We start from the raw sequence: 25,908 nt of genomic DNA, 5'->3' as shown, positions 1-25,908 counted from the left end.
CGCTGGTCCGTATGGCTGTTGGCCCGCTAGAGAGGAGAGTCCTTGCTGTGCAACGTTCAGCCTAAGTGGAGGCAGCGGAGCGTGTTGCAGCAGGACAAGCCTCATGATGGTCCAAGCAAGTAATATAATGAAGATGACCACATCTCCCTCCTTCACTCGTTTGAGTTCTCTCTGGTTGTTTTCCTAAAAGAAGTGTGCAGTCCAGTCCCCCATAGCTATACGTCTCTCTCAGAGTCTAAAGGAAGAGTTTTAGATTAGATTCAAATGTATTGTCATCATACAGCACAAGTACAGTACAATGAAAATAATGTTTGTAATCTAACCAGAGTGCAAATGTAACAGTAAAGTGCAACAGCAATATACAATGTACAGGTGATTATGCTGGGTACAAAATATACAAATTTGTACTGAATGTAGTGCTAATCGGATGTATTTACAGAGTCATAGCATAATATGTATTGTACAGTAGGGCTGAGCCCAAACGTTTGAACGTTCGGACCTTCGTTCGTTACGTTGGCATTGGAATTCTAAATCAACATTAGAATTTTAAATGTTTAATTAACACATTGAGTGCCACGCCCCTTCCGGGAAGTGACCTGGCCTTGCCGTCCATTAACCCCATGTAAACGTAGTTGTACTTTGTAGAGCTAAACCTATATTTTATAGTATAGCTATGGGTCTAATAACGCCGTCGAGTCTCATTGAGCTGCTTCTGGTCAACGTGCAAAAAACAGATTATTTTTTCATCCGTACATTTCCGTTTTATACCGTTTTGAATATGAACATAGTCCGGCCGCTTCTGAGCAATTCCAAGGAAAATACATGAAAACAGCGTTTTTGTGTAATTCAATAAACACATTGTCATTTTTCGCCTGATTATCGAATCTTCCTGAAATCAACGCTAGATCATCACTATTATCCTTTGTCGTGCACGCATGCAATGTGATTTATGTGTCTATTCATTCTGTTTAAACCAATGGGGTTTTTCTTCACAGTTGCAGATAAAGATTAGGCTACACTAATATTATAGTATTAAAACTGATTAGTTATATTCATTAAAGAAAGTTGATTTAATAAAAAGAAAAGACAAATTTAATCAGATTAATTACTTTATTCAAATTGAGGATTTAGTTTGAGGATATTTATTAAACTTTTTTTTAATGAAGTTCGAAGCCCAAAAACAGGCTTCGGGGGCCAGCTCTATTGTACAGTGATACAGTAAAGACAGTATGGTAGTAGTGATACTGGCCAGCAGCGTAACTAGTAAGAATAGGATATGTACAGATATAGATATAGTATCTACAGGTATGTAAAAGTACTAGCTATGTGTAGGTAAATACAGACAGGTATGCGGTGAGCATAAATACATACAGTATATATGGTATATACAGCATTATCGTGCATGCTATCTAGGGATGGGTACCTTTCACATTTGAACCGATACGGTACCGGTACCTGTGAATCGATACCGGTACCCAACGGTACCTTTTTTCGGTACTTTAGTCTCAAGAAATTTAATTTACCTACCTCAGTCGTGAAAAAAATATCCAAACTTCAAATAACTACAATTTCGACAGTTTTCGGCTTGCCATTGCTCCGACTGCTTTGTTGTTGAATCAAGTCAAATCCTAGGTAAGCATATATTGTGCGTGTGAACATTGACATGAAAAAAAAGGTAAAAAAAAAAAAATGGTAATTTCTTTATTTTAATTTTTTCCCCCTGTATCTCACTTGAATCGATAATCGGTAGTACCGACGTGTTTCGGTTCGGTACCTCAAAAGTACCGAATTCGGTACCCATCCCTAGGCCTAACAAAAATAATGGTTTGTTTCCGATTGCCGACCGACCCTGCCGATTTAGGTGCGACCCAATATATTTTATGAGTTTACATTTTTTTTTTTTTTTTTTATAGAATAAAGTTTCATAGAAATCTTAGTCAAACCTTTAGTATTATGGATATTAAACATGCTGGCAGAGTACATGCATCCATGTTGTTGTAGTGTTGTCACAATACTGGAATTTCGACTTCGATACGATACCTTGAAAAATGAAAAGTATCGATACTTCGATACCATTTCGATATAAAAAAAAAAATATATATATATATACTTTTTTTTAAACAAATTTAGCTTTTGTTGCTGGTTGATTCTCCTCAGCTTCTCTCTGGTACTATAAGAGAAGATAAATATAACACTTTTAAAACCCTTTGTTTATCTTTAGATCACACATTTAAAAATAACTGTTCATCTCACTTCAATAATTTTTATTGCAAATGCAGAACATGTCCAAGTGGACTCCGAGTTCGATTCCCGGACCCGCCGTCATTTGCCAGAATGTCTTCCCCTGCTCTATATCCCGTTTCACCCTGTATCTGTCGGTCATGCTTGACCAGAAAAGCGACAAACGCTAAAAAATAAAGTAAAAAAAAAAAAAACATTTGAACAACAACATATAAACTGCCGACTTGGAAAATATGGTAAATATCAAAGCGACAATGGCTCAGGAGGTAGAGGGAAGGAAGGTTCCCTCATTCAAATCTGGCTCCTCCTGGCAGCATGTTGAGGTGTCCTTGAGCAAGACACATCTCCCGACGAGCAGGTTGGCACCTTGCATGGTTGCCTTCGCCGTTGGTGTGTGAGTGAATGTGAGGCATACGTTGTAAAGTGCTTTAGATAAGAGCGCTATATAAATGCAGTCCATTCATATAAATGGGTGCTTTTTGCCTATTTGCATATTGATAGATGAGGGAGAAGGTGTACGGATGCTGCTAAGCCATTTTTAGCAGTTTATTGAAAAACTTGGTGGAAAAAATATTTTTTAATATAGGATTTCTGTTAAGGGTTTTATACACCTGAAGGGGATATTTTAAACTGCTCTTGCTGATAACTGGACCATGGTGTGATAATGACACCTAGTGCCACCGTTCATGGAGGTGCGTTACAATAATAGCCTTAACTTAAAGGCCCCATGAAATCAAAATAGATGTTTGAAATTTCCTGGAAAACATAAAACATGTTGATGAGTCATCCAGCGTATACAAACTTTGCGTCCAATTAAATGCTTTCTAGAATGACATCTACAGCACATTGTAACTGAGCTAGCACTCTTTAACTAAATTGAACAAATGTTAGCTTGCTAGGGAAATTCAGCACCACAGATCGCTCACAATGAACATTTAGTTTGTCAACAGTCAAAAATAAGAATAGGAATAAGAATATGAATAAAATAGGAATAATAATACACAGTCAGAGATATACATTCTAAAATATGTATATATACATTCTAAAATTCTGAAATATGCAGTCCGAAAATATACAGTAATGTACTGTAAAATGTAAATGTCCAGGAAGGTATACCTATAGTAAAATGTACAGGAAGATATACAGGGATTTACTCTGTGCTCAGTTTGGCACAGTGAGGCGTTCTACAGTCTGATGGCTGTTGGTATGAAGGACTTCCTGTGATGTTCAGTGTTGCATCTTGGGAGTCTTGAGTCTAACACTGAACGTGCTTCTATCGGCCAAGTCTGTGTATAGTGGGTGGGAGGGGTTGTCCATGATGGCATGGAGCTTAGCAAGGCTCCTCCTCTCTGACACCACCGCTAGAGTCCAGCTCCACCCCTACCATGTTACTGGCCTTCCTGACCAGCTTATCCAGCGTTTTTGTATCCCCCCCCCGCTCTCAGTCCGCTGCCCCAGCAGGTCACAGCGTACAAGAAGGTGCACGCCACCACCGACTCGTAGAACATCCTCAACATCCTTACAGACGTTGAATGATCTCAGCCTTTGGAGGAAGTAGAGTTGGCTCTGGCCCTTCTTGTAGAGTGCCTCGGTGTGTTTTATCCCGTTGAGTTTTTTTTGTGCACTCCGAGGTATTTATAATCCTCAACCATGTCCACGTCGACCCCCCCTGATGGAGACATGGGTCACCGGTGTACTCCTCCTCCTCCCCAGATCCACAGCCAGTTCCTTGGGCTTCGTCGCATTGAGCTGGAGGTGGTTCTTTTCACACCATGTGACGAAGTCCACCACCAGTGCCCGGTATTCCTCCTCATCACCAACCTTTATGACCGATAGTGGAAGTCATTGGTGTGGACAGTGAAGAGGAAGGGGGAGAGGACTGTCCTCTGCGCCCTGCGGGGCCCCGGTGTTGCTGACCAGTCTGTCTGACACACAGCCTTGTAGGCGCACATACTGTGGTCTGCCTGTCAGATAGTCATGATAGTAATGTTGCTAACCTATGTTGCTAACATTAGCTCGCTAGCGCTAATGGGCCGACCGTAATGCACATTCAGCACTATTGGCTACTATAAATGCCATATCAATATCCACGACAAGTCCCTCCATGGCTTCCTGTTTTTACAGGAAACTCATAAATATGTGGAATCAAATAGCCGTTTCATGGGGACTTTAAAAGTTTTTGGCAAGAGCATTTTCTGGCCTAGTGAGCACCGGAGGTCGGAGTCTGAGGTTTTATTGAATAAAAATGTAGGCTATCACTTTGTCCAACATTATTGGGGACATTCTCGAATTAAATCCTGCAATTCGTGTTCATGGCATTGAACTGCTGTGCAGGGTAATATGAAGTGATATGATCATACTCTTATGTCTCTATCATAACTTCATCTCAATAATGATACCATAAATAAAAATAACCAATGACATTGGATTATCGCCCAGCCCTGCAATAGGCAGGGGTATGTAGACCACCTCCAGTGTGGACTGGTGGTAGTCTTCTAGCGTCTCCGAGCAGCAGAGCATGCTGACCTCCACACTGTTTTTTTTTTTTTTTTTTTTTTTTTTTTAATCTCTCCGTCTCTCCTCCCCGCCGGGACCCGTCTCTCTCTCAAGGTTAGCAGCAGCTCACTGGATGCCCTCTGGACTACATGGAGGGAACAGTATGAAGGAGGCTTTTGATTAAAGACAAGTTAGACAACACTGTTCGACTGTCTCGGAAACTCAGTTCAGTTCATAGGGTCATCAGCCACACTGCTTCCGCATACCCGAGCAATAGCCTAATTTTAATCACATTTCTATTTTAATCATGCTCTTGTTGGAGATCTAGTCTTTGAATTCGTCCTTTTATCTTGTTGGTTTGAACTAGACTGTATTTGGGTTAATGATGAATAATTCAGATCATTCAAATCATTCAGTACAAGCCAGTGGGCGTGGTTTGGAATCACCAACAGAACTAGAAGAAATCTGAAATAAATTGAGCTCAGTCACATTACAGTTTGGTTAAATACCGGAAGTAGGTCGTTCCATGCAGCTCATTTGGTTGTTCTGAATGACCATGGCCAGTTATACATTATTGACCCATTTACTGTTCATTTGCAGCATCTTAAATCCGCCTTGGCTTCTGCATATCATGAGGAGCAGAACAGAAGATAGGTGTCTGACTTTGACTTCCTCTGTGGTGGGTTTTATTTATAAAGACTTGTCCCCATGGACAAGTCTTCTTTAAACAAGTCAAGAAGAAACATCACAATAAATCAAGAACAAAAAACCCACCATGAAATCCAAAATAAATGTAAAATAAATAAATGCAACACTCTCAGACATACCCCAGTGAAAGTAAGCTGTAAACAAAGAAACAAGAGGAATTCATATACAGTTATATAGGATATAGTGTGTTTTGTCTCAAGTGCCATGCTTTCTCCAAAAATCCTGCAAAACTGAAGATCTGCACAAAAAAAGAACTCAACATACAACTCTCAGACTGCCAAAACAAATCCGGATTTACAAATAGAATTTTCTCAAATAAATAGTAGATAGTAGTGTTGCTATGGATGATCGATGTACATACGTGTAATAAAACACAATGTACATGCAATAGCAACTGGGGTACATAAGAACACTATACATCTACATTTTGCTTTGCCATTACGGTGCCAGATGGTACACATAATCATTAGGCTACTAATACCTATAGATATTTCAACACACCTACCGGGTTCATATCATCATGGAACACGTTGAATAGTTGTGGAATTAGAAAATGGTGTTTTTCCAGGCCTGGAAAAGTTATGGAAAATGAATGTCCAAAAAAACAAGACCTGGCTCGGACATTCAAAGAAGCTGTCCAACTAAATGTGACATTTGACCATTAACACATTGGATGCCAAAAACAAGTACCGTACTTTTCGGACTATAAGCCGCGGCTTTTTTCCCCATTTTTCTACCCTGCGGCTTATATAACGGTGCGGCTTATATGTGACTCGACGTGACCAAACTCGAAAATGTAAACATCTAAATATTGCTTTTTTGACTGCATTGAAATGTTATTTATCTGTTCCCTTATTTGCTAAACTTAATACAACTTGTAAATGAGTTAATGCTTGTTATTTGTCCGACAGCATTGTGTCCCAATGCTAATTACATATGGTAATTAAACATTAAAACACCTGCGGCTTATAGTCCAGTGCGGCTTATATATGTACACATCATTCAATTTAGCTGCTGCGGCTTATAGTCAGGTGCGGCTTATAGTGCGAAAAGTACGGTATACTCGTTATTGCCCGCCATGCGTTGTGCGCCAGAAACGAGTTAACTCGTTTTGGGATCAATATTTCATTTTTTCACCATGGCATTCATAATTCATCCAGCCTCCCTCCGCTGCTGCAGCTGGACCCTGTCTGATATTGCAACGCCTCAATACCGCCGCCTGGTGGATGTCGGGCGAGTTACACTCCAAGCCAAACCGGAAGTGGCGCTCGGTGCATCGAGGAAATTCCTCCGGCAGTAATATCTTGTAGCGTGGATCTAGATACACACTCGAGTGCATTGGGATCGCTTTCGAAACACAATAATCAATATGATTTCGGCGTTTATTGCGTCATACAAACGGAAAATGGATCTAGCAGATCTACGTCAAATAATTGGAATATTTTTCCTCCAGTCTCATCGGCTGAACTAACGTTATTTTCAGCCCGATTGTTTATTCATTTCACGGCAATCCATCTGATCAACGTATCAACCCATAGTAAAAAAAGACGCTACTGACGATCAAGGAATTATAAACGACCCCCCCCCCCCCTTTCCTTCACGCATGATGAAGCATAATGTATACCGATCATATACATTTGAATTTTTTAATATAGCGTGTATAGGAAAGAAACGCCAATCGATAATCTTATCATATGCGTCAGGGCCTATAACTCGCGTTTTAGGAATTACTGCAGAAAACCTTAAAAACATACTTATATTCACGACGGTATTAACACGACAATGTATGAATGAAAAAATATAACGTTCCCACATCCGGAACGATAGATACCCGATGTTGAATGGGCCATAGTAATGTCGATATAGCTATAATATTTAAAAAGTTATAGCCCTGCAAAGAAGGTAAACATCTCCATAGGGTTAAGCACTGGCAGACTGGGCCCAAGGATGGGTACAATGCATGGCGGACAATGTGTTAACACCAACACATCTTGGCCATGGAATTTGTGCTATAGCTTAGGGCTGGAAGGTATACTGAATACTGTAAGTTATACAAAAAAGATTCCTTGCAGCAGTATTAAAAGGTAATAGAATACACCAGTTTGAATGAAATTAAACAAGACCATGATGATGCAAATATGTCATATCACATGGAAAACTATACAGTCAAATACTGTTATACTGACAAAACTCCAAAATATTATGATATCATATTTCTCTGAGTCTAAAGGAAGAATGAGGGTTCGGCTGGGCAGTAGATAAGATGAGATAAGGCTTATCAAAATAAATGTTTTGGTTCCGGTTGCCGACCGACCCTGCCGATTTAGGTGCGACCCAATAAATTTTTTATTTCTTTTTAAATGTTTTTTTTTAATAATTTTTTTACAATAAAGTTTCATAAAAATCTTAGTCAAACCTTTAGTATTATGGATATTAAACATGCTGGCAGAGTACATGCCAAAAATGTTAAGTATGGAATTCCGCAGGGAAGCTGCCTTGGACCTCTGTTATTCACCATTTATACAAATGATTTGCCGTTAATTTTAGAGCAAGCAAAGGTGGCTATATATGCGGATGATACAACCCTGTACATGGCATCCTCCTCTGTGGAAGATCTGGGTGTGGCACTAAATAAAGAGCTACAAAAAGTAGAAGAGTGGATTAGAGCGAATAGAATGGTTTTAAACATAGCAAAAACAAAGTGTATTTTAATGGGTTCACACCATATGCTAATTGCTAATCCAAAATTAAAAATAATGATGGGGGGAACTGAAATTGAACAGGTAGAAGAAGCAAAGCTACTAGGTATAACATTGGACAGTCATCTGAACTGGTCAACGCATATAAATAACATAACAAAAAAGATGGGGAGAGGGCTGGCTTTAATTAGAAGATGTGCAGAATTCCTAACTCCGGAGTCGGTAATCCATGTTGTCCAGGCTCTGATCCTTTCACATCTGGATTACTAGTGTCCGGGGATCTGGGGAAGTGCTGGAAGAGAAAAACTGGGAAAACTACAAATGACACAGAACAAAGCAGCGCGCCTTGCTCTGAATTGTAGGAAAAGGTCAAACATAGTAAGCATGCATGAAAAACTGTCATGGTTAATGGTAGAACAAAGACTAAATGTAAATATCATAATGTTTTTTAGAAATGTATATAAGAACAAAAAACCTGCTTGTCTATATGATGAGATACAATTCACAATCAACAGACACAGTTACTCCACCAGGCATGTGTCAATGGAAAGATGTACTGTAAAGATGCCAAGAACAAATGCAATGAAAATGACTGTGATGTATAGAGCCATGACTGCATGGAATTCCTTACCACCTGCACTAACTAGGGTTGAAAACAAACAGACATTTAAAAAACACCTTAAAAATCATATAAGAAAGAGTGGTACTGTCAGTTAAGTAAACATAGTGGGTGATTGAGAAGATGGGTATGTGTGATTGTTGAACTTAGATTTTTAATATATTTGTATATTGTATTGAGATGTATTGTTGTGCTTTAAGTGAAAATATATGCCTTGAAACATGATTGAGTAGATGGGTATGTGTGATTGGTGAACTTAGATATTTTATTATATAATATTTGTAGGTGTTATTGAGGTGTATTGTATTGTTTTATTGTATTGTATTAATTGTATTGTATTGATTTTATTGTATTGTATTGATTTGTGTGGACCCCAGTAATAGTAGCCTATGCCTGTGGCAATGGCTAATGGGGATCCGAATAAACTAAACTAAACTAAACATGCACCCATGTTGTCGTGAACATTTTAATTAAATAAAGAAATTCCCTATCCATAGTCGCCGTGGGAAAAAATTAAATTAAATAAATTCCCTACCTACCCATGGCCTTAACTGACAACCAACAGGAACCAAACAATTTCTTTTGTTAGGCCTAAGATCATGCAAAATATGTCATATATGTCATGTCAAATATGTCATATCACATGGTAATTTGTACTGGAATACTAATATTCCAACTATATTCTATACTATGTGTTACAAAGGGTCAGATTAAACCGAATATATATATTTATTACTTGAGATATATTGTATAGTATTTGTATATCGTCTGATATCCCTTGTATATTCTTTGTACATATACACGGAATATCCCTTTACCTAGTACAGGCCAGACCATAATATTCGTTCTCCTATTGGACAGCGACCCCCTAGGCGCCACGGCCATACCCCCCAATGTCTAGTTCAAAGTCACCGCTAAGACATGTCTCAACATGCCCAGGTTTGCGCAGTAATACGAGACAGAAATAAGGCTGGTACTAGATTATTCACCTTACGTATAAATACGGCGCAGGTGGATACAGATGCACTTAGTAACTAAAAGCAGAAGCCTTCACCACGATACAACATGCTGTGAAGTGGGCCCGTTTTGCCCCGAAATAGAGCCTTGAGACCGCGTGCGAATTGATAGCTAAAGTGTCAGAGTTTAACGCTGTATCGTCGAGTTCGACCTATTCTATTATTAAGTAATAGTCTATTATGTATAGTGTATCGTGCGGCTACCGTTCTACAGTGACCAGCACTACCAACGTTTCATCGTACCGAGCTAGTGTGCTTATCCAGGCTGGGCGGCCTAACCTTGTGCCGCCATCCGAGGAGCCCTAGACGAGAACCGTGTGGATATGTACACTGGATAACCTACACCGACGAATGCAGAGCCCTTTTCGGCTGGATTATATTGCTTTGGTCCTGTGGCTGCTGGAGCAGAGAACCGTCTACCCCCACTACCGTGTGGGATTTACCCTGTGAGGAGCCCCGTCGAGCCCGCCTCTAGGACTCAGAGGCTGGCTAGCTTTCATCCATGCTGCAGTGCATACCGGAGTATAGCTGTTGCTTTGTCTACGGATCAAGGGATTATTGCACCGTCTCCTGTACCTGGAGTCTCTTTATTCCTTGTTGATCCAGACTTTTGCTCCCGACAAATTCTCTCCCCTGCTGGCTTACAACCGGAGGGAACCCCCCTAGTATCTCCAGCTGACCTACGAGTGTACCTTATATAATTCTTATGCTACAGGTGGTATTAATTATCCCCTTCGTAATATGCTCATGGACTTACGCTCTTGACCTATTCATGCACATTCTTCGCCTTACAAGCGCGACTCTAATTCTCAATACTGTAAGATAATATTGATGCTCTTCTAATAAATATTCCAAACAGGACTTTCTTTGTTAAGCCGTGTTATTGTGTGGGTGTTCATCACATATACCTGTGTACTGTATGGCCAGTAGTAAAGTACATAACTCAGTAGTGGTTTAATGATACCATACTTATTCAATACAGTCAGGGAATTGTACCCCTCAGTTACACTATGCTGTTATACCGTCAAAACTCGAAAAAGAATATTGTGATATGATATTTTGGGCATACTGGCATACTGTAGCCTCTATATATCATGGGATAGTCATGGAAAAGGCATAGAATTTGATTTGGGGGGGGGGGGGGGGGGGGGGGGGTGGAGCACACCTACCTTGTGCTGAAAAGTATTTATTAAATGTTAATATTGCATATTGACTCTTTTCCTTTTGGGGGGCATTGTTTACCTCTTCAGTGTGTTTGTGCAGTGTTTTAATTTATCCTTGTCTCTTGCAGGTGTGAAGGGAGCTCACAGGGGTCTCTGCAGGTCGGTGTGTGGCACAGTGGCTGAGCGTGGTATAGGAATGCCAAGATGCTGCTGTCCCTGGGCATGCTGATGCTGTCAGCCACACAGATCTACACCATCTTCACAGTGCAGCTCTTTGCCTTCCTCAACCTACTGCCCGTGGAGGCCGACATTGCTGCCGTGAGTATTGCACGCACACGTGCTGTAGGGGCGACAGTGGCTTAGAAGGTAGAGGTCGATTCCCGGTTTGATTCCCGCTTCCCCTGGGCAGCATCTCAAAGTGTCCTGTGAAGCGCTTTGGATAAAAGCACCATATTAATGCACCATTTACCATTTACACACAGTGGACACTAGGGCTGAACGATATGGACAAACTCATATTAGGGCTGGGAGGTACACCGGATATCAAGGTATACCGTTATGAATCCGTGCAAAGGTATGCATTTTTACAATAGCGTCCTCAACAATATATACATATTGTAAAAAATATGCTAATTTTAAGACATATTTAACGTCTTAAGCCCGATCGGCCCGTTACCGGGCCAAGATTTATTTCACGTCACAAATATATTTCTTTTTAAGATGTAGCCAAGAGTAAAGACCCTAACCCTATCAAAACAGCAGTAAAAGTGTATATTTTCAGCATTGTTTGTTTACCAATGATTTTAAGTGAAAAATGCTTTCTGTGAACGTCTAGACAAAAAGCAAGGTGCTGAATGAGCTCAGTGGCAAATTTTCCACTTTTGGTCAATGTTATTATTCACTGTAAAACTAAGACGAAAAAAAAAGACTAATAATTTATATTCTCCTTTTGATTCATTACAATTTACTCAAGCATAGTAACAGACACAAGATTACAATACAGACACTGCGAATACATTCCCTGATGTCCATAGATGTCGCTAGATACCAAGAACATGCAAATGGGACTTGTAGAAGTGAAGCAATCTTCCATTTACTTGGGTATGTACTTTTAGGCGAACTTTCTGAAAATATGGCTAGGGCTTAAGTCTTAAGAGGTTAATCTAAAAATGGTGGTACCTACAGTAGGGTAATCGATTCCTCGATTACTCTGCGCCAAGAGGTACTCTTTTTATGACACTGAAACAGAAATCCCGCAAGGTGTGAGTTGTTGCAGGAAGACAACAGTGGAAGCGTGAGAGAGAGTTGGAGAGGAGTAACATTACTGTAAAAAGTTTGTTTCGTTGGACTGCAGCTAGATTAGCGTTATGTCTGCCATATAGATGTCTGCCACCACGCCAATACAATGGAGCTGAATGACACTTGTGGTGCTCAAAACACTCAAAAATAATATCCCTTTCCAGAAATCATGACCGGTTACTCGGGATAATCCACAGACCTTGTTGTGAGCAGTTTCATTTTTATTTTCTACCGAAGTACACCCCCCATTAACTATTATTAACTAATATATAATGAATGGGGAATTTATTAATAATAATAATAATAATAATAATAATATAATGTGTGTTGTTATGTGTTGTTTCCTAGGGCTGTCAAGTTTAATCGATTCGATTGATAGCTCTAGTTGTTACTTGTTGTGTATATGATTTAATTAAATAATATTAAAAATAAATAAATAAATTTTTTATACAATATTACAATATAGATTCAATAAAAAAATATATATATATATTTTCAAGTGCATGGGGTGCCATACTAAGCATGAGCCTTATCACAGGTAACCGTCCAATTATCAAATAGCCACCATGTTCCCAGGAAGATACTGCTTCTGTTAACACTTTGAGTGCCACGCCGGGTTTTCCTTTTTACCCCCTTGATGCCACCATCCACTTCAATGTTAGCGTTAATATCGCCTAATCTATGTTTTAAATTATGGCTATGTGTCTAATCTGCCCGTCGCTTATCAAAGACTATTTTCCAGTCAGTGCTGTCAAGGCAGATTGGTTTTTTATCGCTTCATTTCCGTTTCAGAGCATTTTGAAAAGCACCCGTTTTGAAATAAAAAACAGTTCATTCTAGACCATTCTGTGATAATCGTCTTTTACTGGAATATTCCAGAACGTCGATATTCGTCGGCCTATTTATGAATCGTTTTCAAATAAACGCTAGATGATCAATATTATACGTGCACGCAAGCACATTCGCGCCGCGCACCGATAATCGGCGTGTTCATTTCCTCTTGGACTTTTCCAGTGAAACCGAAAGAGCCCATTTCACAAAATAGCCTATATCTTCATCAAAATTAGTCTGATTATCCTAACACTGATAACATAGATTCCTTACCTGACATCAGATGGTATCCAACTGGTATATTCCAATTCCTGATCACCATTCGAAAAAATCGATAAGTGTATGGATCCAACGTGTATACAGTGCAGTACATGATTCCGCGGGGCTGAGAGGCTCCAGAATGAACTGTGGTAACCCCGGCTGGATCAGTGGACTGGAAAATGTGGAGTACCGGATTTTTTCTTTCCCCATCCATTTTCATTGAGTCCATTCCAAAATCCCTTATGTCATCTGGGAGACGATAGGGGGCGCTTTTTTCCACATATGATCGCCGGCGGTGCTCGGGTATACTCGGGTAGGCTCGCGTGATGCAATATGATTTCAGATCGCTAAAAATCAGAGAAATCTCGTGAGTGGCTTTCAACATAACTATTGGAAACCCGAGATATCTCGTGTGTGGCAGTTAAAGTGTTAAAGTGTTACCTTATAGCAAAGTCTGTCCATATGAAGCATATTCCCCAGATCATTAAGCCACTGCTGGGATAGAAGGCTAGAGCCTCTGTTTTGCCTTAACTGTGTACTGAGGGAAATGGCTTGGCCCTTCAGGTTTATTGATGGGAGGATTTACTACCACTGATCCAAAGATAAGCCGGTAATGGGTGCTGTTAAAGGTGAGTTTTATTAAAGGCCTTTGAATATATAATCAAATACAGTCTAAAAGGAATTGAACTTTGGACAGGACCAAAACTGATATAAACGGATATATGGCTTGAAGCCTGGACTTTGAATAATGGAGTCTGTAAACTACTTTGAATTGTACTCAAGTGTCTCTGGCGTTCTGGGTTCGTCCTGGGTCCGTATCTGGCTTAGGACGTTTAGTTGCATCATCTCCTTCTCTCTACCCCCGCTTTCCTGTCACTAACTGTCCTATCCAAAAAAGCAGAAATGCCCTAAAAAAATTGCCTTCCAACTGAGATTTCAGTATTGAATTCCTGTTCCCAATCATTTTTCAATTTGTCACTGGACACCTCTCTACACAAGTATTGTACCAGAAAGATCCCTTGATGCTGTCTAGGGCTGCAACTAATGACTAATTTGGTAGTCAACTAATCTGCCGATTATTTTTTCGATTAGTCGACTAATCGAAAACCAATGTAAAAATAAATAAAAATAAAAATGATTTTTTTTTTTTTTTGATTACCTATCTTTGTGAAAGTGGCTTCTCAGCTCTGGTCCAGCTGAAGACAGAGCAGAGGAACAGATTGGACATTGAGCATGACCTCAGAGTTGCTTGTCTACCATCACCCCAGACTTTGAGACTCTTGTCAGGACCAAACAACAACATCATAACATGATGATCCCATAGCAAATTAAAATAATGACTCATGAAACATTTGAATTTGGATCTTTAAGCCACTTTAAATGAAAATGTATTTGAAGAACAATACAGCAATCACTCATAACAAGATAAATAAATTAAATAATACAAATTAAAGTGGAAGTGTACTTTAAATAACTTTTGTTTGCTGTGTGTGAGAGGAGTCCGTGTGTGTGTGTATGTGTGTGTGTCTTACTCTGATCGCTGTGTGAGTGAGAGGAGTGTGTGTACTGTGTAATTTGTGTGTGTCTTACTCTGATCGCTGTGTGAGTGAGAGGTGTGTACTGTGTAATTTGTGTATGTGTGTGTGTCTTACTCTGATCGCTGTGTGTGAGTGAGAGGAGTGTGAATGTGTGTGTGTCTTACTCTGATCGCTGTGTGTGAGAGAGAGGAGTGTGAATGTGTGTGTGTCTTACTCTGATCGCTGTGTGTGAGTGAGAGGAGTGTGTATGTGTGTGTGTCTTACTCTGATTGCTGTGTGTGAGTGAGAGGAGTGTGTATGTGTGTGTCTTACTCTGATCGCTGTGTGTGAGTGAGAAGAGTGCGTGTGTAATGTATTGTGTGTCTAGTCTGATCATCATCTCCTGCAGGGGAACAATGTTTTCAATGTCCAAAATTTGCTATGGGATCATCATGTTATGATGTTGTCTGGAACCCTGAGAAGCCACTCTCACAAAGATAGGTAGTACACAAAAAAAAATAAAAAATAAAAAAAAAATATATATATATATATATATATATATATTTTTTTTTAATGACTAATCGACGCAACAATTTCTCGTCGACGATTTTTTTATAATCGACGACAACTAATCGTTGCAGCCCTAATGCTGTCCAATATGTTATGTTTGGGCATTATGTTTTGTGTTAATATTGACAGCCCTATTATTTTAATATGAATGAATTTAATATGAATATTGCACATGCATTTGTATGTTTGAGTTGAGAAATAAACATTTAAATTAAATATATCAGTAATCTGCATTTTCCTTGTTGATAACCAAGCAAGTAGACTCATGACACCATTTATTTATTATATCGCAATTGCAATATTGTCCACAATAATCGTAATCGCACTCTTTCACCAAATCGTGCAGCCCTCCTAATACAAACACGCTCTCCCTTCTCGTTTATTTGTTTGTTTATTGTTATTTGCGCTTACAAACATGCATTCTGGAATTTAAAAGAAAAGGTAAAAGCAGAACAGTTCAAATGTGCAGGAAAGGTCAAAAAGCCCAAGGGCTTATAAGCGACCCCCCCTCTTAACACATTGAGTGCCAGCAGGGGGCGCACGATTTATCGCTTGAATGCCAGCGTTTTGGGACTGATTTTCCGATATTTCATGATTTTCGCAGAGCTATTTCTATATTCTATATTATGCCTATGTGTCTAATACGCCTGTCGCTTATCAATGACTTGCTTGCAGTCAACATGTACGAAACGGATTGTTTTTTCATAGGTACATTTCCGTTTTATACCGTTTTGAAAAACTGACGTTTTTGGAAATTTCTAGAAAAAGAAAAAGATTCCGTGAAAATCGCCCTTTAGTGTAATACACACAACACGTTGTCATTTTCCGGCTGATTTATGAATCGTTCAAATAAACGCTAGATTATCGAGAGAATATGTGTACTTATGCACGCTAGAGAAGCGGGCTGAAAAATCGGTTATCTATGACCTGGTCAGCGCTAACGTCATATACACATACACACATAGGGGACACGTTGTGGAATATGTGAAAAAAACCTTTGATTACCCCAAGACTGGTAAAATAGATTCCTTACCTCACATCAGATGTTCTGCAAAAAGATTATTCCAATTCCTGATCGCCATTCCAAATATCGATCGCGTTTATTGATCCAACGATCCAACCTCGAAACACATATTCCACGCTGCTCTGAGGGTCCACAATGAATGTGGATTCCGGGTTTTTTTTTTCTCCATGCATTTCCATTGAGTCCAATCCAATGGGTGCATTACCATCCGGGGGGCGGTATTTGCCCTGTTCGAGCTCATAGACAGTCCCAATGATAACGTGAGGCTGGATTGATGAAAAATGAATGGATATCGCTAATAAAACCAATAACGATTAAATAACGAGATTTCTCGTCGTTGGCATTCAACGCATGCCGGCGAACAACGAGATTTCTCGTTGTTGGCACTCAAAGTGTTAAACCTATATAGAATAACTACACAGAACCCTCCCCCCACACATATTATGCACAAACACACATGCGCATATCCCTCTCTCATACACACAGATACAGCATTATAGAACAATTATAATGTTGGGGAAAAAAGACTACTCACAAATACACAGAGTCCATTCTCTTCGGTTCAAATAACAAACTCAGCAAGACCGACGGCTTCTCAGTTACAGTGGGTGACAATATTGTCACAAGGAAAGATGAAATTACCTACCTGGGTTCCATCCTAGAGGCTAATCTCTCCTGTGACAAAATGGCATCCAATGTAATAAAAAAAGTCAACCAACGAACTCGATTCTTGTACCGGATCGCCTCTCTGGTAAACAAGAATACCCTGAAGACTCTGGCAGGAGCACTCATTCAAGGGTACTACGACTATGCTTGCACCTCATGGTACCAAAGCACCTCAAAGGCGCTAAAAACAAAATTACAAACATCTCAAAACAAACTGGTCAGACTACTGCTTGACCTTACTCCTAGAACCCACCTCACCCCTGCCCACTTTGACAACCTAGGATGGCTTAGAGTAGACGACAGAGTACAGCAACTTGCAATGGGCCTGGTCTACAAGATACACTACACGACCAAGGTACCCATGTACATGTCAAAATACTTCCCAAAGGTCAGTGAATACCACGATCACAACACCAGAGGGAGCTCCACAAATCATGTTAAACCCAGATTCGGCTCAAACAAGGGACTAAACACGTTTCGCAATTATGCCACATCAATGTGGAACGCCCTACCCAAAACTGTAAAGGAATGTGAATCACTACCCACTTTCAAAACCACTCTCAAGGGACACCTACGGGAGACTGCAATTCGAAACTGGCCCCTGTAAATGTCCTAACCCAACCCCCTCCAATGTACAGTAATTTACCTAGTATGGTTTTGTCAATATTCCAATGTACAATTGTGCTTGTTTGTACAGTGTGTGTCCCCCCCCCCAATGTACAGTTTTGCTTGTTTATACAGTGTTTCTCTCCCCCCCCCCCCCCCAACCACCTCTAATGTAAATTACCCAGTATGGTTGTCAATATCCCAATGTACCCAACCCCCCCCACCCAACCTCCTCCAATGTACAGTTTCTACGTCAAATGTATATACTCCCTTTTCTTGACTCTTTTTGTATCACAAACAGTACTGTATTTGCAAATCTGGTATGTCATAAATGTATAGATGTAGCAGTACTGTCTATCTGTATGTCATGTATGTCATATATGTCCTGATGAATTGAAAATGGGGGACCCTGATGTAAACAAGACGAAAGTCTTTCTCTGGTCTGCATCCCCTTAACAATTGTGTGTATTGAGCTGTACTGTATTGTACCCATTCTGCAATCTGTTAATAAAGTTTTCAATCAATCAATCAATCAAACACAAGGATACTTGCTTGCTTTTAAATGTATTGTCGTGATCATCACTTTGCTTGTATGAACTCTTTCACCTATGTTATGTTAATTCAGTTATGCAAGTTATGATTCGCAACAGTGACTCGGGAGGTAGAGCAGTCGTCTGGTAATCCATAGGTTCCCGGTTCGATTCCCGCTCCTTCCGGGCAGCATGTCGAAGTGTCCTTGAGCAAGTCGCTTAACCCCTAACTGCTCCCGATGAGCAGGTTGGCACCTTGCATGGTTGCCTCCGCCATTGGTGTGTGAATGTGTGAGTGAATGGGTAAAATGTGAGGAACAAATTGTAAAGCACTTTGGATAATAGCACCATTTACCATTCATCAAGTTTTTGACTAAAGTAAAGTTGCTGGTCCAAGGTTCTAAGGACTTGGATTGATAACATACTCAAAATTAATTAATACGTTTTCTTTTTTCTTTCAGTATACATTTGACAACAAAACGGGGAACTTTGATGACCTGCCTGCACGGTTTGGCTATCGACTGCCCAGTGATGGACTAAAGGTGAGTAGAGAAGGGGTCGAAGGTCATTCGCAGCTAAACAAACAAAGTTGTCCAGCAGTCGTTCAAGTCCCTACAATACCAAGGCTCCATAACAGCCACTTGTTTTCTGCTACTTATTATCTAACTCAAGTTAAATAACAACCCTGAAAACACAACTTCCTCACAGCTCTGTTGTGTTTTTGTGAGAGCCTAATGCAAGAATCGAAAGATAAAGTGTTGAAGTAATGTTACATCTTCCAAATACTAACCCGTTTCTCTTACATTATTTATTGCTTAGCCATTCTCAGGACCATCTCTCTTAATGGTTTAAAAGATTCCTCTCAGCGCGCTATCGTTAGCCAAGCCCGACCGTTAGCTTGTTATTGTCATACAGTGAGCTCTTCTATGCTGCCTATCTGACCGCTGAGGCTCTGTGATGAGGTCACATGATGTAAGGTCTCTGTCAACCCACACAGATGACAAACGGTGGCGATGATTCACGTCTAGTCCTCTAAGCTGGCCATTGTGGTGCTCTCCCTCATTCAAAGCGTGTTGTTCCATCAAGGGGGGGGGGGGGTTAAAATGCTTTGTTTTGCTGCTTTGTTCTTACTGTAGTTCATTTTCACTCGCATCCTAAGACCCGTGGGTGGGTCATCATTACGATTCACTGACTTCAGTACCCTAACAGCACTGCTACCACCTGCTGTGTTGAACACAATCCATTGTGTGTTGGTATGGATTTTATTAACGGGAAGGATGCTATGTGGTGAGTTAAGCCTTACCCCCCAGAGTTCTGGCAAAGAGCAGGGGTCACGGCTGCTCCTCGCTATGGGTGTGTAGTGTGTGTGTGTGTGTGTGTGTGTGTGTGTGTGTGTGTGTGTGTGTGCGCTTACGTAAGGCTGTGTTATGAAAGCTGAGTGATGGCTTACTTTCTATCTATCTCTCTCTCTCACACACAAACAAACATGCACAATTGAATTGCTTTATTTGAATCCGCCAAATCGCCAATAAATGTATTTTATATTATAACCCACGTGAGATTGACATATTGCAGAGGTTCCACATGGTTTTAAGGACATCTAACGATACAAAGGGGATCGTCTCCACCACACAGCTAACTACTGCAGCAGAAACTCTGACCCAGTGGTGGAAGAAGTACACAGTTGCTGCTTTACTTAAGTGAAAGTAGAAATACCCAGGCCAGTTACAATAGTACTCTGGTAAAAGTAAATGTCCTCCATTTAAAATAGTACGTAAGTAAAAATAATAATACAAATAAATAAATAAATCGAATGTACTTAGGCATCGAAAGTAAAAATGCACATTCCATATGGCGCTCTTGTGCTCCTGTGCTCAGGGAGCATTCGATCCTGGATCCACTGACCTCTGAAGGTTGTGTTAACGTGGTATGTGGTCTATTTAAGCCCCCTAGCCTCCCAACAGTTCTTCCCGCCCCACGGATCAGAGTCTAGCGGGCCAGATGTTGTGTGCAGTGCAGACATACTGTAGTGCTCCAGCGGCCCCACGGTTCCTCTCAGTCTCGCCTCCTCTGTATCTTCCTTCCTTCACAACCAGGCGCAGTGGGCCGGCCCGGCCAGCACCGGAAATTAAAAGAAATTCCAAAGCATTAAGTGACTATAAAGGTTAAAAATTCTGAAGCATTTTTGGCGAGAGGCTGAATATGAGAATGTTCAATGGTGACTAATGTTTCACTTCCTGGACAAGGGGTGTGTTGGAAATGGAATGGATCGGGCCTGTGCTGTGCTTAGTCTGGCTGTGTGTGTGTATGTGTGTCTGTCATCATCCTCCTGTCCCTCTGTCCCCTTTGCCTCCTGAGGCACTTGAGCCAGCTTGTCCATGTTGACTGGTGTCGCAGCTCAGCGCTTTGCGTTACAGTCCAGACGGATAACGATGGATTTAGGTTATTACTGAACATGCTGGTGCCCAAGTACAACATACCTTCATGGCCACACTTTAGTTACACTGTGCTGCCAGCTCTGTACTAGGGTTGCCACGGTGATGTGAAATTTCCCATGACTAATAAACTCATGACAACACCGGTATGATCTGGTATTATCTATTGGCGGATGAGTGATGGATCAATGTAGCTGCAGCCTTATTTAGCACATCGCGCAAACATACTGTTGCCGGTTTGGACTGGTCCTCAGCTCCTCTCCAGATGAGCTGCTGCCGGGTTTAAATCTGAAATATTGCCAATTTCTCCGCCATTATTGTGAAACCTGCCATGCCATCTCTAGAGCCTCCTTTCTCTCCTTCATGCAAAGTTATATCTACTTACTAACTCTCTAAGTGAAAGTGAAACTTAAGCTACTCTGTACTGCGACTCTCCTGCACATACCTATAAAATAGATCTGCCGTCCACGCACACACATTCAATTTATAATGTTGTCTGATAACATGCTTAGTATATATTATATATTTTATGTGGGCACTGAAATGCGAAAATGAACTAAATTGGTTTTTATAGCTATACAGATTTTTTTGTTATCTAATCTAAAACAAATAAAATAAAATAAAACATACACTGGTCGGGGCGGTGGGCAAGTAATGTACTCGGTGCCTGAACACCAAGTAACACCGACCCCACGGCACGCCTGCTCTGTACAAAGAGATAAAACCTCAGAGACACAGTACAGAGACAGAGTGCATCTAAATGACAACAGACGACAGGGGACATTACAGTCACAGCCCATGCACTACTAACCCATCCATCTACATTCATTGCACACACATCCACATGCAAACACTCACTTTAAACACTCACCCTGACACTTGAAACACTGTTTAACACTACACCATATTTAATCTATTTATTACTAAAAGATTTGCACTACATCCCTACCAAATTTTTGCATTTTGTTTGCATTTCGTACTTTAGTTTGTATATTGTATATTTTTTTGTATAGTGTTTGGTCTTTATTCATTTTCCATTTTTTTTTTTTTACTGTATGAAGCACAATCTCAGGCGGCTCATACAGTTATATGTGACAAATAAAACATGAATTTGAGCTTGAACTTGAAACTTGCAACGACCAGCGAGTGGGAAATGGTGAGTTAGGTACCCCAGATACACCCTCTTTTCCATTCACACGCTGGAATCAACATAGTGAACGTGTTGAAATCAGCTGTTTTGGAGTGGGAGCTTGACATGACTAATAACAACCATCATAGCATTGCTTGCTATCATAACAGACAATGTAGCAGTGAGAGAGCCCGGGCTTGTATGTGTCTTGCACACACTTTAAACCTAGCTTCACAAGCGGGTTTGAATATACCCTGTGTCAGTCGTTTGCTTGGTCGAGTGAGGTAGGTTAGTAGGGCTTCTTCCACCGAAGTTCCACAGCCACAGCTGTATTCACCTCCATACAGTAATTGTTGAAGCTTCCATCGCACAAACTGATCATGGACATTGTCAGTTTGTCACATGTTGGAATGGCACACTGGACAATGCTCAAACGCTATCTTGAGCAGGAAGCAGACGTAGCAGCAGCTCTACTGAGTACAGAAGTACGTGTGTGAAATCGACACTCTGGATGTCTCCGACATCACTGATGCTGAGAACATAGTGAGGCTTCTTAAACCTCTGAACGCAGCCACCATCATGCTGTGCGATGAGAAGATCTCCAGTGTCTCTCATTGTGCCCCTGAAGCTGACAATAGAGCAGCGCATGGCATCTGACGAGGAAGACCCCCACCATGGCCAACATGAAGACAGCCATACTGAAAGACCTCTCAGGCAGATACTCGAATAGAGCCATACTGAAAGACCTCTCAGACAGATACATGAAGAGAGTCATACTGAAAGACCTCTCAGACAGATACATGAAGAGAGCCATGCTGAAAGACCTCTCAGACAACATGAAGACAGCCATACTGAAAGACCTCTCAGGCAGATACTCGAATAGAGCCATACTGAAAGACCTCTCAGGCAGATACTCGAATAGAGCCATGCTGAAAGACCTCTCAGGCAGATACTCGAATAGAGCCATGCTGAAAGACCTCTCAGGCAGATACTCGAATAGAGCCATGCTGAAAGACCTCTCAGGCAGATACTCGAATAGAGTCATGCTGAAAGACCTCCAGACAACATGAAGAGAGTCATACTGAAAGACCTCTCAGACAACATGAAGAGAGTCATACTGAAAGACCTCCAGACAACATGAAGAGAGTCATACTGAAAGACCTCTCAGACAGATACACCACAGGGGATCAACACAGCTATCTGCTGGAACGCTGCCCCACCTGCTAGACAATGACCAGTGCGAGGAAGTAAACCGGCTGAAGGTTAAAGCAGCACAGTTGCACAACCAGGTATTTCAATATTTACTGTGTTTGTGTGAGAGAGACAGAGATTTCTCAGACTGAGCTTAGATGTAAGTTGTTTGTGTGTATGTTGTGTGTGTGTGTGAGAGAGAAAAAGAGTGCATGTGCAGGGCTTGCCTCTGTTTCGACAAGCCCCTATACAGTCATTCAATCAGACGTTAGTCTCTATAAAGACAGACACAGCACATGATGGAGCGGAGCTGGAACTTCCAAAAAGACACCACTGGAAGATCTCCTTGGGGATTCTTTCACTGAACCAGTGGAACAGTGGGATCGAGTCTCTATTTATAGAAACGTCTATTTTGCTCAACATGCTGATATTTGTAAGCCTTGAGTGAGAGTGAGGAGTTACTTGACTTGCGATCAATCTCCAAACACGTTATTTTGTCCGTGACCATGCTCTCTCTATCTCACTTCTCTATAGATTTTTCACATGCTCAAGTCTGTCTGATTGTGAGCCGGTCTGATAAGAAAGGGATCAGAACTGGTGATGTTTTCAGTTCAGTTTATGCATATCGAGCTGGTGTGTTGGAGGTTTATGTTCAGACGAACCCTCTCCCATCTTCTCCCAGCTGACAAACATCCCCTCCGCATCTCAACAGAGCTCTGCCCTGGAGAAAGCCTTTGCATCACAAGACGGCTCGGGCTTGTTTTTCCTCTCCAAGGGGTTTCCTATGGGGAGGGATTCGAGGGAACCTAGGGGTCGTTAAACATAGCTTTTCCTATTTCAACACAACTGGGGCTGTTTATCTGAGGACTGTTTGTTGCACATGCAGTTCCATTCTGTTGTGGTTAAAAAAAGTGTGCATACATTTTATGAAGCTAATTCAGAGGCTCAATGTTTAACCTCATTGATATTAGTTTTGATAGGAATTAGGCCATATTGACTGATTGTAAGGGGGGATACTTAGAACCATGCACTTCAAGCACGATAGAAATGATAGAAATGATAACTGCATGATATCTCGACTTTCCTGCCTGGGATATGGCATACATTTTCCATAATTAAATCATTAAATATTAAGCAATTATCTTTGGCCAACAAAAGACATGCATGCTAGGTTTCCTGCCATTGCCCTTGACCAAGATACTAGCATTACAACTGCAGTCGCTCCCTGAACGCTGCGCTGTGTGTGGCTGCCCATCGCTCCTGAAATAGTTAGGATGGGTCAAATGCAGATGACTAATTTCCCCCAATTAATAAAGGTTCAACTTTATTAGAAGAAGAGCATTTTAACCAGAGATTCTCAAGGTTTTGATGACTGAGGGACAATTTAGGGACTAACATTGGATTGAGGGCCACCCAAGAAAAGAACGGAACACATCTCATGAATCATACATGGCTCACGAGATGCCTAGTTGCCATGCAATCGGTAGCCTTGCAAACTTTCAACAAGCAGTCATTCCTAACGTAACGCTTAGCCCAGGGGGCGTAGTTTTACCTTCTCAAAAGCAAAGTACTGTGTGATGTTGTAGGTTGGTTTAAATTAAAACCACATTGGAACCGGACCAAATATAAGGCATGCAGTTACACCATCGAGGGCCGCCAGACATGTTTCCGAGGGCCGCCTTTGGCCCCACACGTGGTCATCCAGATGCAAATTGAATGCTCTGAGAGATTTCCGCATGAGGGCATTGGCAAGCTCCAAATTCTTTTTACCAAGAGTGCCAAGCGCTGTGGGCCAGACGAGGACAGTTTCACTAAAGAGCACCACACCGATGGAAATTCCCCCGGAATACAGTGGGTTTTTGCATAAACCCTCATAAACACCACCGGTGTTGAGAACTGATACTCAAGAAGATAGTTCTGTTTTCACTGTTGGCCACCAAACTGTTTGTTTCCATGCAGTTTTTTTTCACTTCCACAATTTAAATATAGGCTACTCTGTAGCCTCAATCGTGGAATGCATACTCAAGCTTCCTGGGGAATGGTTTTGCGGTGCAAAGTGCAGATTGTTCTAGAGCAGCGGTTCTCAAACTACGGGGTCGACTCGCCACCCAATGTGGGGTCGTGGGTAGATGACAGCGCATTTGAAAGAAATATTTTTTTCTGGCAACATAATTTTGGCTAAATATGCCTCGTTTTATAAATGTGTATTGATAACATAGTGCTGCAATAAAATGTTCTAATAAATATGCATGATCAAGTTTGTGTGCTTTTATTTTGATATTCCTTAATTCCACATTGAAATTATGTGATACATTAAGTGTGGGGTCACCAAAAAAAAATCCTAAATAAAATGGGGTTGTGGTATAAAAAAGTTTGAGAACCCCTGTTCTATTGGGAACGTGGAGTTTGACCAGTGTTAACGTCACTGAAAGCAGGCGATAGCCTCTTGCCCTTCTTGGAACCCAGACGTGGTTATTAAATCACTAAATAACCGTCTCTGTAAAAATAGGCCTAAGTAATATAATTACTTACACCAATCAAGTTGTTAGCATCAGCAACTGCTCCAAAGACATTGAGGAATGAAAATGACCTGCTGAAAGCTGTTTGAATTGGCCCCAAAATAAGATTAGGGACTTCTATTTGTGTAATCCTTTGTCCGTTGGAAGCAAAGACTTCGTATTTCAGTTGGAAGTGGGTGCCTTGGGCCACAGAGCGGTGACGGGGAGTAGCCCTCCCGTGTCATATCCTGTCACAAGCTGACCACGGGACGTGGCCCTAGAGGACGCTGCCGCATGCTCTCTAGGCGGCAGCATTCTGGCCACGGCCTTTTCACTGGGAAGGAGTGGCACAGTCGGAGAGAGTGATCTTTCAAGGAATAGTTTTCCTGAATTTACATTCAGTCACATA

General features: G+C 41.0%; 1 protein-coding gene across 1 annotated transcript in view; it reads left to right on the top strand.

The window, feature by feature from the left end:
• The window catches only part of rnf13 (ring finger protein 13), a 108,354-nt gene that overhangs the window by 3,584 nt on the left and 78,862 nt on the right, over positions 1 to 25,908 (top strand). Inside the window, exons 2-3 of the mRNA XM_084338235.1 lie at positions 11,071 to 11,260; positions 18,708 to 18,788. Coding sequence (XP_084194361.1) covers positions 11,147 to 11,260; positions 18,708 to 18,788 — 195 coding nt within the window. The 5' untranslated portion in view covers positions 11,071 to 11,146. The remainder of the gene's footprint in view (positions 1 to 11,070; positions 11,261 to 18,707; positions 18,789 to 25,908) is intronic.

Source organism: Notolepis coatsorum (assembly GCF_963971535.1).
Source record: "Notolepis coatsorum genome assembly, chromosome: 2".
Classification (NCBI taxonomy): Eukaryota; Metazoa; Chordata; class Actinopteri; order Aulopiformes; family Paralepididae; genus Notolepis; species Notolepis coatsorum.
The sequence above is the reverse complement of the archived record's forward strand: the minus strand, read 5'-3'. Positions and strand labels throughout refer to the sequence as shown.